Consider the following 15,513-nt stretch of genomic DNA (forward strand, 5'->3'; position numbering starts at 1 on the left):
CATACTACTTATTGTTGAATTGTAAACAACTAGGTGTGAGACTGTGAATGCTTTATTTACGTAGCATCTAATTTGTTGCCGCAGGAAAAATATCTCAAAAAAATAGAATGATCCTTCAACCCATTTTACTCTTAGTTGCCTTACTTTTTATAACATCACTTTAGTGAGTAGACTGACAGGCAGTAGCTGGTGGGAATTGAATAAATAACTACAAATAAAAAACTCAATGAGACTGAGTTTTAGATGTGACCCTTTTTTAGTAAAACTTTCTGCCATCTCTTTCCTTGTTTTGTGTGCCTGAGGTTTTCCTCACCTAGGCAAGAGCCAAGAGGTAGAGTTTATCTCTTGCAGTAACATTCCTTATAAATATTCATGGGATTCATGAAATTATTGGAAAATAATAGAAAAATACAGCTATATAAATGCCACATCTACATCTGGGGTGGAGGACCCAAAATTTATGAAGACTCAGAATTTTAAGGGAAGAGAACTTAAAGGTTGGTGATGTGGGAGTGTAGCACAGATCTATTTTGTTATTGACTGGAGTAGTGTGAGGGTAAAGATCCTCCAGCGTTGTTACATTTGAACTTGGTGGTTGGGCAGTGTTATCAAAAGGCCAGCATGAGCATGCCTTTATATGGTAATGTTAGTAACTGGCCCGCCCAGGTTTCTTTTACTGATCAGTAAACAAGTCCCATACTTAGGTACCAGCCCAGTTTCTTCATATACAAAGTGAAGAGTTGTTTAGATTATCTCTAGAGGCTCCCTTCTAGCTCTCATCTCTACTAAGAAGACACTGTCAGTTTGCAATTTGGACCAATTGGTATGCCTGGCCCTGGAGGAGGATATTTACCAAAAGGTTACAAATTGTTTTAAATTTTACTCTGTCTTGAAAGCAAAGAAAGAATGTACTGCATGTGATTAAAAATATTAGCACATTTTTCCCCTCATAATGAAGTTTTTTCATAGGATTGAAGAATCTAGATCTTCAATTAAGCATTTATTAAGCACCTACTATGTACCAGGCATAGAATGACTCAATGAGTGTTTTTTAAAATTTTTACTGTTATAAATCACACATGAAAATATGAGACAGCAAGTTAAAATGAAAGCCATTGACCCATATCACTTACATTTGATTTCTTTGCTTTAGCTCTTTGATATTCATGGGCAAGGATGAGAATTTTAGGGGCCAGATCTTTTCATATTAAATTTTTACATACTGACAAAGCCAATTAAAAAAAAAACACCTTTGTCTTTAGCACTGTAGATTTAACACTCAGTGTACGAGACCTGACTGCACATTTTACCATCCAGCAATTACTGTGCCACCACGTCATGCCTTGAAATGGACTCGACCTCAAACCAGGTAAAATCAAAATAATAGTCTTCAGAGGGAGTAGTATATAGTGTAAGGAGTGTTGCGCTAAGAGTCAAGGAGGACCCCAGCTTGCTAATTCTTTTAAGTTCTCTGGGTTGCTTTTAACTCAAGTCTGAGAGATCTTTTAAAATGAATTCTTTAAAATTTTATTCCAATTAGAGGCCTGAATAATTTCCCATTTCAGTTCCAGTATTTGTCAGATGCCTCGTACTATGGGGGCACGTTTTGAGGAACTTATGAATCACTTCTGAGTTTGTCAGGAAGAATTAAAACAAAATTAGTCAGTTTTCCTGTTCCAGACTAACTAATAGTAGCCAAGTTAGATATGTTGGTTCTGGGAATTCACTTTTTTGGGCTATCTTTGTTCCCACGTAACGATAGATGCCTTAAAAATTGAATAAGCTATGGTTTGACCAGCCTTTAAAAGCACTATTGATTTTACACAGATTCATGGAAAAGGGAAGAATGGTAAAAGTTATATATGAACATGTAGCAGTAATTTGTGTTTTCGTTTTTTCAGTGAATGACAACCAGACATAGTAGCTAGAAGATCATGGATTTTAAAGTTCCCATCTTTGAACTCTACTGGTGAAAGACATTCTACAAATTTATCAGATCTTTTGAACTTGAATATATTGTTTTCATAATATGAAGTTTGTTGCCTATTTGAAGTGTCTAATTTTTCAAATTTGTAAGTTTTATTAAGTGGTTTTAACATGTGTTTTTTACTATGAAGAGAAGTCAGTGTGTAAGGAAAAAAACTTACTTTAAATTCCATTAAAACATTTTGAGGCATGGTTTGTATCCTGCTATTTTTGAGTCCCAGTGTTTATAAAATTAGAATCTGAGTGTGATGTTATCTAAAGTAATTAAAAGGCTGATTATATCATTTTTATGAGGCCTATATTAGTGCTATATGTACATAAATACAATTGCCCTAACCAGTTTGAAATGAGCAGGAGAATATGAAGAATAAAAGTAGTCTTGGGTGAAATATCAAATGATTTTTTTTTTAATTTTCCATTTTGAAAAGCATGGAAATAGATACGTAGACTGTGCAGTTTAAATACAGCCTCATTGCTTTGGAAGGTGTTTTTGAGAGTTGGATACTGATCCAGTTATACCTGAGTTTTTTTTCCCATAGAAAATTTGCAATAAAACAAGGGGGAAGGCTGTTTGTTTTTAGTAAAACGTTTAGAATGCTAAGTACAAAAATGTGTACGATGTGCAATTCTTTAAAGTGTTTTCATTTATTATTAAGTTACATATGCTTTTTTCAGTAAGTCTTGGGGAATGACATTTTCACAAAAATATACAAAAAGAATTTTTATACAAGTATTATATACACAGGCTATCATAAAACAGTTGCTACACAATTTTTAAACAAAGATCCTCTTTAACAAATATATAACTATACATACATCTTCACATTATGAAAAATCAACACACCAGGAAATTAAAATTGTGTGGACAGCATACCTGCAGGTTTGTTTTTTGTTTTTTGTTTTTTTTTTACAAAGCATATCTGAACTATATATCTTAAGATGTAAAGGATTAAATGCCCAAATGGATAAAAGGGAACACATTTTAAAATACCCGTCACATGTTAAGTATAATTATGTCTTTGGGGCCATTTAACATACAGAAAAAAAGCTCCATTTGGTTAAAAGCAAAGATTGTTTATATACTTTAGGATGAAACAATGCAAAAGTTATGGACTACTGGCTTTGAAAGAACATTCCTTTTTAGTTGAAGGAGAAATAGAAACATTGATTTTCAAAAACAAATTTTAATAGAAGGCAAGGAACTTAGAGGGTTAAATATTTTCCCCCTTATGTAGGTTAATTTAAAAACATGTACATTAACTCTTTCATAATCTATTTTCCAACTGTTAAGTTGTTTAGATAAGATACTGGCTTGGTGCATCCTATAGAGAGTGAACAAATGACTTTAACAGAATAGTCTCCTTTAGAAACTTCCTTGTTTCACAAAATGGAGAAAAGTTAGAATTGCTCTGCTGATTCTAAAGACATGATTTAATAGGAAAGGAGAAGTGAAAAAAAGTTTTGGTTTGGGGGAAAAGACAGTTCCCTTACATTCTTATTAAACTAACTAAACTTATTTTGAGAAACAAGGCTTTCCAAAAATGATTTGTAAGGTAGGTAAATATTTAGTTCAAATGGCTAAGGCCGTTTGTAAGCAATTTAGAGACTTCTTTGCAAAAGATTATCCTTACCCATTTTTATAAACAAAAACCCCAAAACTAAACAGGTGAACAAGCTGTTGGAATTTTAATTACTTGGGGAGAAAAATCAGACTAATGTGGTAGAAACTGATTATTTTTTACCTTGAAATAGTATAACATTTTGCCACTTAAGTAAACAATATAACTGCTTTGTTTTTTACTTACAGTTACTAAAAAATTACACATAAAACAAATGCTGGGTAATTTTTAAAGTTTGATCCAGAATTAACAAGAACAGAGGACCAAAGAAGGAAGATGATTTTGGTCTGACAGTAGCACAGTGATTGGTACAAACAGTGCATAGTAGGCTTTGGCATGCTTGTGTTTTTTAACCCAGTGAAATCACAGGTAACAGGAAGTCATAGATTACAAATCAGGTTGATAAAAATAACCAGATAAATCATGTCATGCACACAAAAATAATTTTCTGGGCTTTAAAAAAAACTGAAAAAGATTCTAATAAAATATGGCAGTTTTTCCATGTGACCTGCCAAATTTTATCCTCCCCACAACTAATGTTTGAAAATATAATCAGCAACATGGTTTTAAGTTTTAACTAAAGAGAACAATAATTAAGGCTATCTTGTATCTGCCAGACTTAACAGGTGTAAATCATAAAGTCTGTAACCTAACCTGAAAAAGGCATAAGGCTCCTGATTTTCCAAAATAGCTCCTTCCCAATAGAGGTTTACTACAGTACAGTACCTGAGAAGGAAAAAAAATCTCCACCTTATTTCAGTGTTAATTTTTAAAAAAAATTATGTGTGGGATACATAGAGAAAATTTGAGCATGTTACTCAGTAAGTACTGCCTTGCATTGACTTACATGGTATTTGGCCAAATAAATTCCTGTTACAAATTCATCAATTAGACTTGTTAAAAAATCAGGTGACTTCAATACTACATCTATGTTTCTTACCTGTATTTAAAAGACAACTAAGATCAATTGTTTAAAAGAATTACGTAGCTGGACAAAGTTGATTTAACCCATAGCCTAACAAACATTTTGCTATTGCCAAAGTGGAATTACCACTGACTGGAAACACATCTAGTTCTGGGCTGAATGAACACTAAATTTTTGAAATGAACTGTCTCACTGAATAGTTTAGGAGACTTCTTTTCACTACTTCCTGGGTAGCACTGTATGGTTAGGGAAATTCACATCAGTTAAGAGGTGCTTAAGAGATCAAGAAAATGATCTACAACTGGATAAAACTTGTTTTATCCAGGAGATACCTGGAGAGAATATCCAGGAAAATCCAATGACATTAGAGTTTATATGAATAGGAAATATGAGCGAATATATTTCAGGCTATCTTTCCAAATAAACTTGTGTATCTGGGAATGCTATTCAGAATTTCTAACTATTCGTGAGTCTTAATAATAGAGGATCTTAAGATAGTATTCATCTGATGTTTTTGCCTAGAACAATTTGATACACCTCTGACACATAATTAAATAACTGCTTTCAGAATTTCACATACAGTAAATATTTGCATTCATAAAAGTAAATGATTTTTATTTTTTTGCTACATGGAGCCAATCTTGGAAGCAAGTTAGATAATGTGGACATCACATTAAATTAAGCCACCAGATACTATCAGTGCACTTTTCCAACAATTCAAAATGTTGTACAACACTGGCTTAATGTCTACATCTAAAGATGTGTCTTAAGTGTTGGGGGTATGGGGATGAGGGAGCTAGTTCAGTATAGATTTTTAGGTATTTTAAGTAAATGCTACAAAGATTTTTCTAAATTAAAGCTTGGGATTTAATTTCATATGTAAATAAGAGTACTAGTTATTTGTCTTTAACAGCATGTATTTCACTTACTTGTCTAAATCAGCCAAGCAGTAATTTTGATGTGCTCAGTTTTGAAATAGATGAATATTCATTTGATTTAGTATTTTTAAAAAATCATATTGGAAACCAGTCCATGTAAGATTGCATTAATCTTCCCAATAGGAAAAACCTTTTTTTCTCTCACTAAATTTATGCCAGAGATTTATCATAACCAGTGAATTTATTTCACTTTTGTACTTAATTGAAAATAAAGTTGCTGTGAGAGTAATATTACAAGTCAAGACCATTTAAATCTTACCAAAACATGAATCATTATATGTCTTCCAGTTAAGTGTTATTCCTGTCTAAAATTTCTATTACTTTTAAAATCTTTAAAAATCTTATTTAGTATTATTTATTCCCCAAATAACATGAGAAGCATTATTCCAATTTTTTGTTATTTAGAATACTAAAATGTTTTATTTGAGTTTATGTTGTTAATTTCTGAACCTTAGAAAAGGTGATGAAAATTCAAATATGGGATTATGATAATATCTTCTTATATATATATCTGATGCTGATATCACCATGGATTTAATCACTAAGCAGTAAGTAGAGTTACACTTTCCAGCCTTGCACAAAGTGAAAAAATTTGTTTCTAAGTCAGGGCAAAAATCAAATCACTAAAGGTCTATGAGAGTCACTTTGTGTGTATTTAGCAAGCATTGATTTACCAGCTTGTGGATATGACAGTTTTGAATTTGTAATGACTTCAGTTTTTATAAGGTATTTTAAAAACATTCTACCATTTTCTCTAGGAAAATTTACTATGTGTAAGCCACTGTCAGACTTCAGTTTGCCACCAATTTGCTGAAATGAATAAGAAAGCTACATTTTGAAATAATTTCATTTTCTTTAGCAAAATAGCATATAATATTTCACTAGTTAGCCTTCAGCGTGACTGACCATTTTTATCAGTATTTATGCTTAGATCAGAAATAACCAATGCTTTTTGGGTTTTTTTTGGAGGGGGAGGGAAATAGTGTGGGAGAGAATAGATATCTAACTGTAATAGTAAGGGTTAAAGAGAATGAAACTGTAAAAGGTGAACTGGGGTGGGCAAGGTGGAGAGAGGAGAATGGGAATATAAAGAATAAAGATCTTTCACTTAACCAAAAATACCCAAAAAACCACCACACCATACTGTACCTTATGGCTTTGCCAAGTTGATACAGAAAGCCCTGGAAATAATTTTTGTTTAAAATAAAACTCCTGGTTTTATGTGAAGTCCACATTCAACTGTGATTTATCTGAATATTATTTTGAATATCTGGCAGTGAACAGATTACCAACATGATTAAGTACTATAGCAAATATATTGAGTTAATAATCTTTCTGTTAAGATTCTAGGCATTTCCTCAATTTTGATTTATCTTGGGATTAGCACCATTTCTTGATCATACAAAGGCTTTTCTTATTGTATTCTTGAGTTACTTTGTATATTGTTTCCTCAGCATTCAAATCTTCAGTGTGGCACATGTATGCATTTCCAGACAAATAAGCTGCAGTTTGAAATAAATACAAAAAAGTAAGTTGTCAGAGGAAAAAATACTAATGAGCTCAGGGTATTTAAATTTTGATGAGGCTCTAAAATTCTGTGGGGTTCTAAAAGAATGTGAGTAGTAACCACTTTTAAATTATATTTGCATAATTTGTAGTGTTAGCCAAATAGAATCTATAAGGGAATTCTAGTTTTTCCTACCATATTTCCCTTTAGTTAAACATAAAATAATCATTCTAACTTCTATGAAATAATTGTTCAGAAGCACACTCTGTAAACTCAATTTTTGAAGACACTCCTCTTAGAAGCTTTACTAAATATTTCCTTGTAGTATTTTCATCAAAGATACTCTACCCCTTCCTAATCCTTTTTTGAGAAGGTAAAGATACTAACCTGCAGTCATCCCCTCCAGCACTAACAACATGTCGATCACCACTTGTAAACCGAATATTGGTCAAATGTGCAGAGTGACCTAAGAACCTTTTGTGTTTTGCCTGAATGGGAAGAAAAAGGAAAATCACAGTGAAAATGAGACATCAGGACAAATTTTCTTTAGGAGACAAAAACTAAAACTCATACCAAAGATCTGCTAGAAAAGCTACCTTGAGTACTTTGTGATTCTCTAGTAGGTCTTAGATGTGGCTTTAACATTTACCCTACTAAATAAGATTTGGATTTAGATAAAAAAGTGTGTGCTGTGCTCTACAGTCTAATAAAAGTATAAGTTAAATTTAAGTTTCCACGCAAAGATAAGAGTTGCCATGCTCTTATTTTATGAAAAAGATAAGTAATCTTGCCAACTGTATGAGAGTAAGTCATGCCTAGAATCTGATGATAACCAGCCTGTCTCAAAAAGAATGTGTCATTAAGATAACTTTGAGAGATGGTAACTATATGTACCTTTGGAGAAAAAAATTCCAATGGCAAATATTTATTAAGTATCTATTACGTGCCAAGTTATGTGCCAAGCTTTGAGGGACGAAATGTGAATTCCTGAATGTAACTACCCCTATTTGCAAGGAGTGTTTATGTTCTAATTGGAATGAAAAGCTAGCACTTAAATGGAGGGAGGGTATTATGTGTATGTACGTACATATAAAACAATTTTTTAAAATTGTGCACTAAATTTCAAAGTTTCTTTGTTCATGTTCATGCATGTTAGGTAATAGGTACCCTAACAAATCTGGAAAATTCAGGGGAATTAGACTGGTAAGCATATAGGAAGAAATTTGATGTATTTCCAAATGAAAAAGTTATGTGCAGCCCTTGACTTCCCTTAGGATCTGAATTACAGATATTATTTATGAATGGCCACCATGGAACATTGCCCCAGGAACTGCCCTTTTCATTCTGTTGCCAACCTCTGGAGTTTCTCTCTCCACTTTAGATGCCATGCGAACAATTTTATGAAAAAATGCTGTTTAGGTTCCAAATAAGTGACATATATAACTTGGAATGTGATGCATTCTAAAGTTAGGGCCTTGCCTGTATCACTTTTTAATTTAAGTGCTAATTAAGTAAAATCATTATGCTATTTCATAGAATTTTCTTTTTAAAACAGCTTCTTGACCTAAAGGAAGTTAAATTTTAAGTAAAAATAATTTTTAAAAAATAACTTTGGAGTGAACCAGTATAGCAAATAAATATTAAACAGAAATATATACTTACAAATTTTTCTGGACATGGAAAGTCAAATAGCTTGACCATGCCAAAGTCATCTCCAGTTACAAGGCTAATTCCTGAATGAGACACACAGGCACAATTGACATCAGCTTTCTCAGTATGTCTTGACCATATTCCAACTACTTCATCTCCTAAAATGCTGGGGGGGCAGGGGTAGAAGTACAGAAAAAAAAAGTCACTGTCCACTGAAAAATCCTGAAGTTACAGTTTACTGAAAAAAAGCACATTTTAGTGATGTCTAGCATTTTGAACAAGACTTCTAAAGAAAACCCACAGGATATACAATTAAAAGGGAAAATTATTAGTAATAAATAGAATACCTATTAGAGCAGTATAAGGAAAGAACTAAGTTAAGGCAGGGGATGACTCACATTTGATCTAACAGTTACTAGTGAGAATGCCTGGTTGGGTTTATATTTTTCTGTATTGTATACATCAAGTTGGTTAGGGTTAATGGATTGTTCAAAATCAAGGTGGTACTTTAAGGATTAAGTAGATATTTGATAATAAAACTTTCTAATGGCACTATCCTAACAACTATGGAAGTCAATAGTTCAGTTTTCCCAAAGCAATTATAGATACCAATTTGGGGTCATCTTTTATCCTGTACAGTGCCAAAAAAGAAAAGAAACCTTTAAAATATATGAATAATATTGGGAGAAATAATAATATATTAGAGTCTATATAACAAAGATGAACCTGCAGTTTTCACTGTCTAAAATAAAGTCATTGCTGTGTATGAATATATAGTTCTTTCTAATTTCTGCAATATTTTTTGCTCATGTTTCTAAAATAGAATATTGAGGATATGCTGAAATTCACCTTGACTTGCACTCATGTAAGACCTTTCTTTGCAACAACTTAAGCATGACTATAAAAAGCTGCTTAAACAAAACACAGTCATCCATCTATTTCCAAGTTAAAGCTGCCACTGGAAATCTGTGATGACTATTCATACTTCTCAAGTAAAGAAAAAACCCAAATTGTCAGTGCTTTGGTTTTTATATTTTTTTAAAATGAGATTCTGAAAACTGGATATTTGTTAGACAAACAAGTATTAGACATTATAAAGTTAAAACTAGCTGCTATCAGTTAAATTTATTCATTTTAACTTTCTTAATTGCATAGGAAGAGCTCCACAGGCTTTTGGCAGGCATTTTTTTGAAAGCCCTTTGGAGAAAGAAATAACACTGACAGAAAACTGATTGGCTACTGTTTTTGTTTTGTTTCAAAAAGCTCTTGGCCTTATATAGAGATGTTCAGAAAAGTGACCCTCTTAGCTAAATTAGCCACTTTCAGAAAGCTCTCATTCTGAACCCATGAAACATTTACCTAGTCCATGTAGCCCAAGTTATTCTGTCAATGGCAGCCTGATCCATCAGCTGTTTTCCTGAAGGCACTTCATAGACATGCCGTTTATATGAACCAGTAGAGACCTTTCATTATAATTAAAAAGAGATAAGATTTCAGTTATGTGAGAGATTGCCAAAAATCATATGCTGTACTATAATAATGCCACCAAATTTACATTTCCAAAGTAAATAAAAACATAACTACTATAAACAAAAGCTTTTCCCAAGGAAATGAGAATGGGGAGCACGACCAATGAAAATGTCCGGATACAGAAATAATAAAGAAGTTAAAATGAAATAGTTTAAAGGCTAAATTTAAGTGTACCTAAATTAAAACACTAAACAGGTACTCTGATAAGCTTTTTATTAGGCACTATACCTGAAGATAATAGCTGTCAGCCGAAAAGTCCATTTGAATAACAAAGCTTGGAATGTCTTTGCAGTAGCTGATTCTGTTAAGGGTAGGGCCCAACGTTAAGTCGTAAAAATCCACTGCATTCTCACTAGAACCCACAGCTAAGTATCTGGAGTCTGGACTAAACCTGAATATATAAGGAAAGACACTGAAACATGCAAAAAAAAAAAGTATAGTGAATTTGAAATAGTTAAAAGATTTAAAAGCATGGACTGTTCCACTCTCAACCAAAGATTATGTGTTTTCTAAGTTATGGCAAACACTCTGGGCTATATTAGACTAATTTTAGTTGACAACAGCATAATTTATCAAATTAATTAGCTCTACTTTTGTAAATAGTACTAGTCTCTACTGGAATGCTGCAAGCTAACTTTTATAATGGAAGTAAAAATCCCACTTTTATTTGTGAACAGCTTTTTTCCTAGATTGTCTACCAATTCTATTTAAAATGTATGTAGTTTTTTTCAGAATTCAGTTGTCTAAAGATGTAGTACTTATTTTCAGTGCAAATTATCTGGCATTCAGGTCACTGAAATCTCTGAATTCTGTAGGCGTATTCCTTCTTCCTAGGCTCCTAGGACTATGGATCTAAGAAATGTAGAAGGTGGTAGGTACTTTTATTAACTTTATAACAAAAAAAACTCCAATAGCCTACTTGGCATCAGATAAATAGGATATCAGAAAACTAGAAACACAATAACACTTGTTCTGGTATGATAATAACAACTTACATTTATAGTGTTCAGTGATTTTCAAAGTGCTTTCATATGTATTTTATTTGATTCATATACCAATACTATGATGTGGGAAGTCAGTCAACCAGTATTTATTAACCACCTACTGTGCCAAGCCATGCTAAATAAACATTGGGGATGCAAAGCAGGGCAAAAAAAAGTCCCTGCTCTCAAGGAGCTCACAGACTTAATGAGGGAGATAATGTGCAAATTAGTCATTTTCAGACAATATTGCATATAAGACAAATGAGAACAGAGGAAAGGCACTAGCATTATGAAGATCCAGGACTATACCCCAACTGTGCAGATAAGGATGGTTAAACAGGTTAAACATGGGCTGCTTGCCCATGACTGTTTGGTCAGTAAATGCCTAAAACCCAGTTTTCTTATGCCTCACAGCCCACTATTCTCGCTACTACAGGTATACCTCATCTTTACTGCATTTTGCATTTTTTTTTTTTTTCAAATTGAAGGTTTATGGTAACTGCATTGAGCAAGCCTTATTGGTGCTGTTTTTCCAGCAACATGTGCTCATATCATGTCTGTGTCACAGTCTGGTAATTCTTGCAATATTTTAAGGTTTTTTCATTACTATATAGCTATTATGGTGATCTGTGACCAGTGATCTTTGATTTTACTCTTGTATATTGTTTTGGGGTGCCATGACGGTGAATTTAATAAATGTCGTATGTTTTCTGACTGCCCTGCTGACTGGATGTTCCTCCATCTGTCTGCATCTCCTTGGGCCTCTCTATTCCCTGAGACACAACAATACTGAAGAATGTTACATAAACTTAGCTGATAAAGCAGCAGCAGGGTTTGAGAAGACTGACTCCAAATCTGAAAGAAGCTGTACTATGGGTAAAATGCTATCAAACAGTATTGTCTGCCAAAGAAATTTTTCATGAAAGGAGTCAATCAATGTGACAGACTTCCTTGTCTTATTTTAAAGAAACTGCCACAGACCCTGATTATCAAAAGACAGCAACACTGAGACAAGACCCTCCCCCAGCAAGCTGAAGTTTGGATCGTGGTTAGCATGTCTTAGCAATAAAGTATTTTTAAATTAAGGGGTATATGTATATATATTGTTTTTTAGACATGATACTAGTAAGTGTACACATAACTTTTACATGCACTGGGAAACCAAAAAAGTATTGCTTTACTGCTGGTTCCAAAGCAGTATCTATCTTTGAAGTATGCCTGTATATCAAATAATCTCACATAAATATAGTGCCTCAAAGTGTGCCAAGTGTTTTCCCCCACAAAAACCCTATTAGGGGAGTATTTCAAATAACACCCACCTTTTTCAGAAGAGGTAACTGAGGCTAAAAGAGGTTAAGTGATTTGCCCATGCTAAGAAAATGTATAAATAAGTGTTTAGGGGATACAAATGCCATTAAGAACAGTGATTAAAGTGAGCATAAGAATTTATCTGCTCAATGTCCCTATTCCCTGGCACGTCTGTTGTCTGTGGATCATCAAGGCCTACCCATACCTATCAGCTGACTGGGTACTTAAACTTTTCTTTATAATTAAGAACAGTAACAAGTCAGACCACCTGGGCTCAAATTCTAACTCATACTAGCTGTGTGACCAAGATCCAGTCAATCACTCTTAATTCTCAATTCTTCATATATAAAATGGGGCTAAGATACAGCACACTAACTCCTTCAGTCCCCTTGGGACTCATAGGCCTACTTAAATGTGTTGCTAGTGTTATATGATGCTTATTCACAAGTAGAAACAAAGGGGCACTGAAATAAAAAAAAAAGCTGCTCTTGATCCAATCTGCACACATTGTTTCTGAGATTGAAGAAGGAAATGATGTCTGTCCTGCTCTTTAATCTCAAGATTTTTTTTTTAATATTCATTTTTTTGAGTTCGAAATTCTCTCCCTCCACGCCTTCCCTTACCCAATGAGAAGTCAAAGCAATATGATTCCCATTACACATGGGAAGACATGCACAACATTTCCATATTGGCAATGTTGCCAGAAAAGTAAGAAAAATAAAATGAAAAGATATGCTTCACTCTGAACTCCTAGTTCATCCGTTGTCTCTGTGGAGGTGAATAGAAATCTTAAGAAAATCTTAGTTCCACTGTTAGGGAGAGTTAAGTGGGAGACATTTATAACATTCCTTCTCTACTGCCAAGCTTTTCTTAAGACTGTGTATCTGATCATTAGGCAATTTTTTCAGTCTTTTAACTAAAACAGATTAAAGCAGATTTAAACAGGTAGCTCATTTTTTGTAGGTTATTTTCACAATGCAACTATACATTCCTCAGGGGAAAGAAGCCAGCATGACAAAAGAATAATAAATCTTTTTATCACTCACAGCATCTAACAAAACCCTCTTTAATGACTGGAGAAGAGAAGGGTAGGACCAAATGTCCACATCTCAAAGAACAGCGCAAAATAATGCGTCAGTATTGGTCAGAAGCTTAAGGAGAGTATTCCACAACTTAAGGCAAAAGTGATCTGGAGATCAAAGGAAATTTTATAGATGATTAGAAGGAAGGGATATTCTCCATGGGGAAAGGCTACAGAATTTGAGGCTCCCCAATTTAGAGAAAAAATGAAAGGCAGATGAATAATTTAATAGATGTCTTTGGTATCTGGAGGCCTGCACCAGAGGAAGTAGGACGAAAGTGACAAACTTCCTGTCAGTGAAGTCGTATGAACAAAGAATCTTCCATCAGTGAAGTTTGTTCCATCCTGAAATTCCCAAGGTGGATGACAGAATCATCTACTGTAGTGGACTATAAAAAGAGGGTAGAGTATAATATATTTGAAATAATTAGGGTGTGCAGAAGGTAGAGGAAGATGTGGTATAAGATTATGAGATCTGCTTCATAAAATACTACAGAGAAAAATGAGTTTTCACAAGGCTTGGTGTGTGTGTAACCCAGTTTAATCAGCTCATTCCAAGGTTTTAAAAATGAAACCAGAAGGAGACCAATAAAAGGATGAAAAATGGAACAAATCAGAATTTTTATGAGAAAAATATTTTTCATTGATGATGGTGTGGAACCACTACTTTGACCTTAATGAAGTTAAGGAAAACAAAGATGGAAGAACTGCTCAACTGAACAAATATGCACAGAAGATGTCTATTACGAGGGTTATACAATTTTGAAGGCATTAAGGGATCAATTCTCAAGATATCTGAAAAGGGGACGATACTGAAAGAACCTAAAACATGGACTGTATTAGTACTGAGGAAAGATCAAGAGGACTTCAATTAGTACTCCTCCTTTCTCTTTACAAAATCTTAAGAAGAATGATCCACATACTTATTGAGGGTATTTCCAAGGAAAAGATGGGGGAAAAGGTTTTCATAAATAAGAACAAACTAATATCTTTCATAAATAAAATTGACTGAAATTTACAGAGAATATAAGATTCCATTGTTTATTTAACCATAAAAAAATGAAACAAAATGTTTCCTATGCAAAATACATCTAGAGAGATGAGAATTCTGCCACGATCTTGATCATCAATATAAAGGAAGGCAAAAAACAGGAAGCTACCTGTGTGTTAAAAATGTTTTCCATGGTCACTGATGATAATCAGTATAAAGCTTCAACAAAAGAGGGATTACTTGTAGATGTTAAGGTCTTTCAGAAACTACTCTTTGCAGAAATTATGCTGATTTCAACAAACTGAAGAGCACTGTAGAGTCTCCTAAATGAGTTCCACAACAGTCAAAATTGTTTTAACAAGGAATGCAAAGAAAACCAAACAGATGACAACTGTTCAGAATAACATGCAGTTGGATATAAGGTCCAAATGATGGGTTTATCAATATGTATACCCTGGACAAGACACCCTGGATGGACAATGAACAGGGCCAACAATTAAATGGAAAGAAAAAAGCTGGCTGGATTTCACTAAGGAAATTACGTGGCACTTTTAATGACCTACAAGCATTTTCCTAAAACAAAAGCCTATTTTTTAAGTGAGTTATGGAATCAAAACAATCAAATCAAAAAGTATTGGTAACAAAGGATAATGGAGAGACAGTATATTGATAAAAAACAGGTTGTAGCATAATACCAACCAATGACTTGCACACAAGAAGTGGTGTAAAACATATCTAGAGATATAATACCAGAAAAAGAGGTGACTAACTCATACACTGAGACTTAGGGATAACAGATGGAAAGATCCACTTACTTTTAATAAACAGACCTAGAGGAAGGCCTCTGATATACTAAGTAGGCCCCCTCTGAAGGTTTATGGGAAGGTGTGGACAAGAAGTGAGGGGATCAAAAGGCATGGATAGGTTGTAATTTGCTCCATTAAAGGGACTATTGCCTCAGTGACATCGTAGATCCAGTGATGCCTTTAAATATA

The 15,513-nt window shown here is 33.6% G+C and overlaps 2 protein-coding genes across 16 annotated transcripts in view; one reads left to right on the forward strand and one right to left on the reverse strand.

Moving 5' to 3' along the window:
* ZC3H14 (zinc finger CCCH-type containing 14) overlaps positions 1 to 2,382 on the forward strand; it is a 49,882-nt gene extending 47,500 nt beyond the window's left edge. For all 7 annotated transcript variants that reach the window (XM_072625225.1, XM_072625226.1, XM_072625221.1 and 4 more), the window contains 2 exons: positions 1,263 to 1,369; positions 1,902 to 2,382. In XM_072625225.1, the coding sequence (XP_072481326.1) occupies positions 1,263 to 1,369; positions 1,902 to 1,908 (114 nt within the window). In that variant the 3' untranslated portion in view covers positions 1,909 to 2,382. The remainder of the gene's footprint in view (positions 1 to 1,262; positions 1,370 to 1,901) is intronic.
* A 657-nt stretch (positions 2,383 to 3,039) lies between these two features.
* Positions 3,040 to 15,513, reverse strand: part of EML5 (EMAP like 5) — a 211,038-nt gene continuing 198,564 nt past the window's right edge. For 6 of the 9 annotated variants that reach the window (XM_072625213.1, XM_072625209.1, XM_072625214.1 and 3 more), the window contains 4 exons: positions 10,384 to 10,567; positions 9,985 to 10,088; positions 8,638 to 8,791; positions 3,040 to 7,463 (listed from right to left, as the gene is read on the reverse strand). In XM_072625213.1, the coding sequence (XP_072481314.1) occupies positions 7,320 to 7,463; positions 8,638 to 8,791; positions 9,985 to 10,088; positions 10,384 to 10,567 (586 nt within the window). In that variant the 3' untranslated portion in view covers positions 3,040 to 7,319. The remainder of the gene's footprint in view (positions 7,464 to 8,637; positions 8,792 to 9,984; positions 10,089 to 10,383; positions 10,568 to 15,513) is intronic. The other 3 variants (XM_072625212.1, XM_072625210.1, XM_072625211.1) reach the window with 3 other exon arrangements.

The sequence above is a fragment of the Notamacropus eugenii genome, chromosome 7 (assembly GCF_028372415.1).
Source record: "Notamacropus eugenii isolate mMacEug1 chromosome 7, mMacEug1.pri_v2, whole genome shotgun sequence".
Classification (NCBI taxonomy): Eukaryota; Metazoa; Chordata; class Mammalia; order Diprotodontia; family Macropodidae; genus Notamacropus; species Notamacropus eugenii.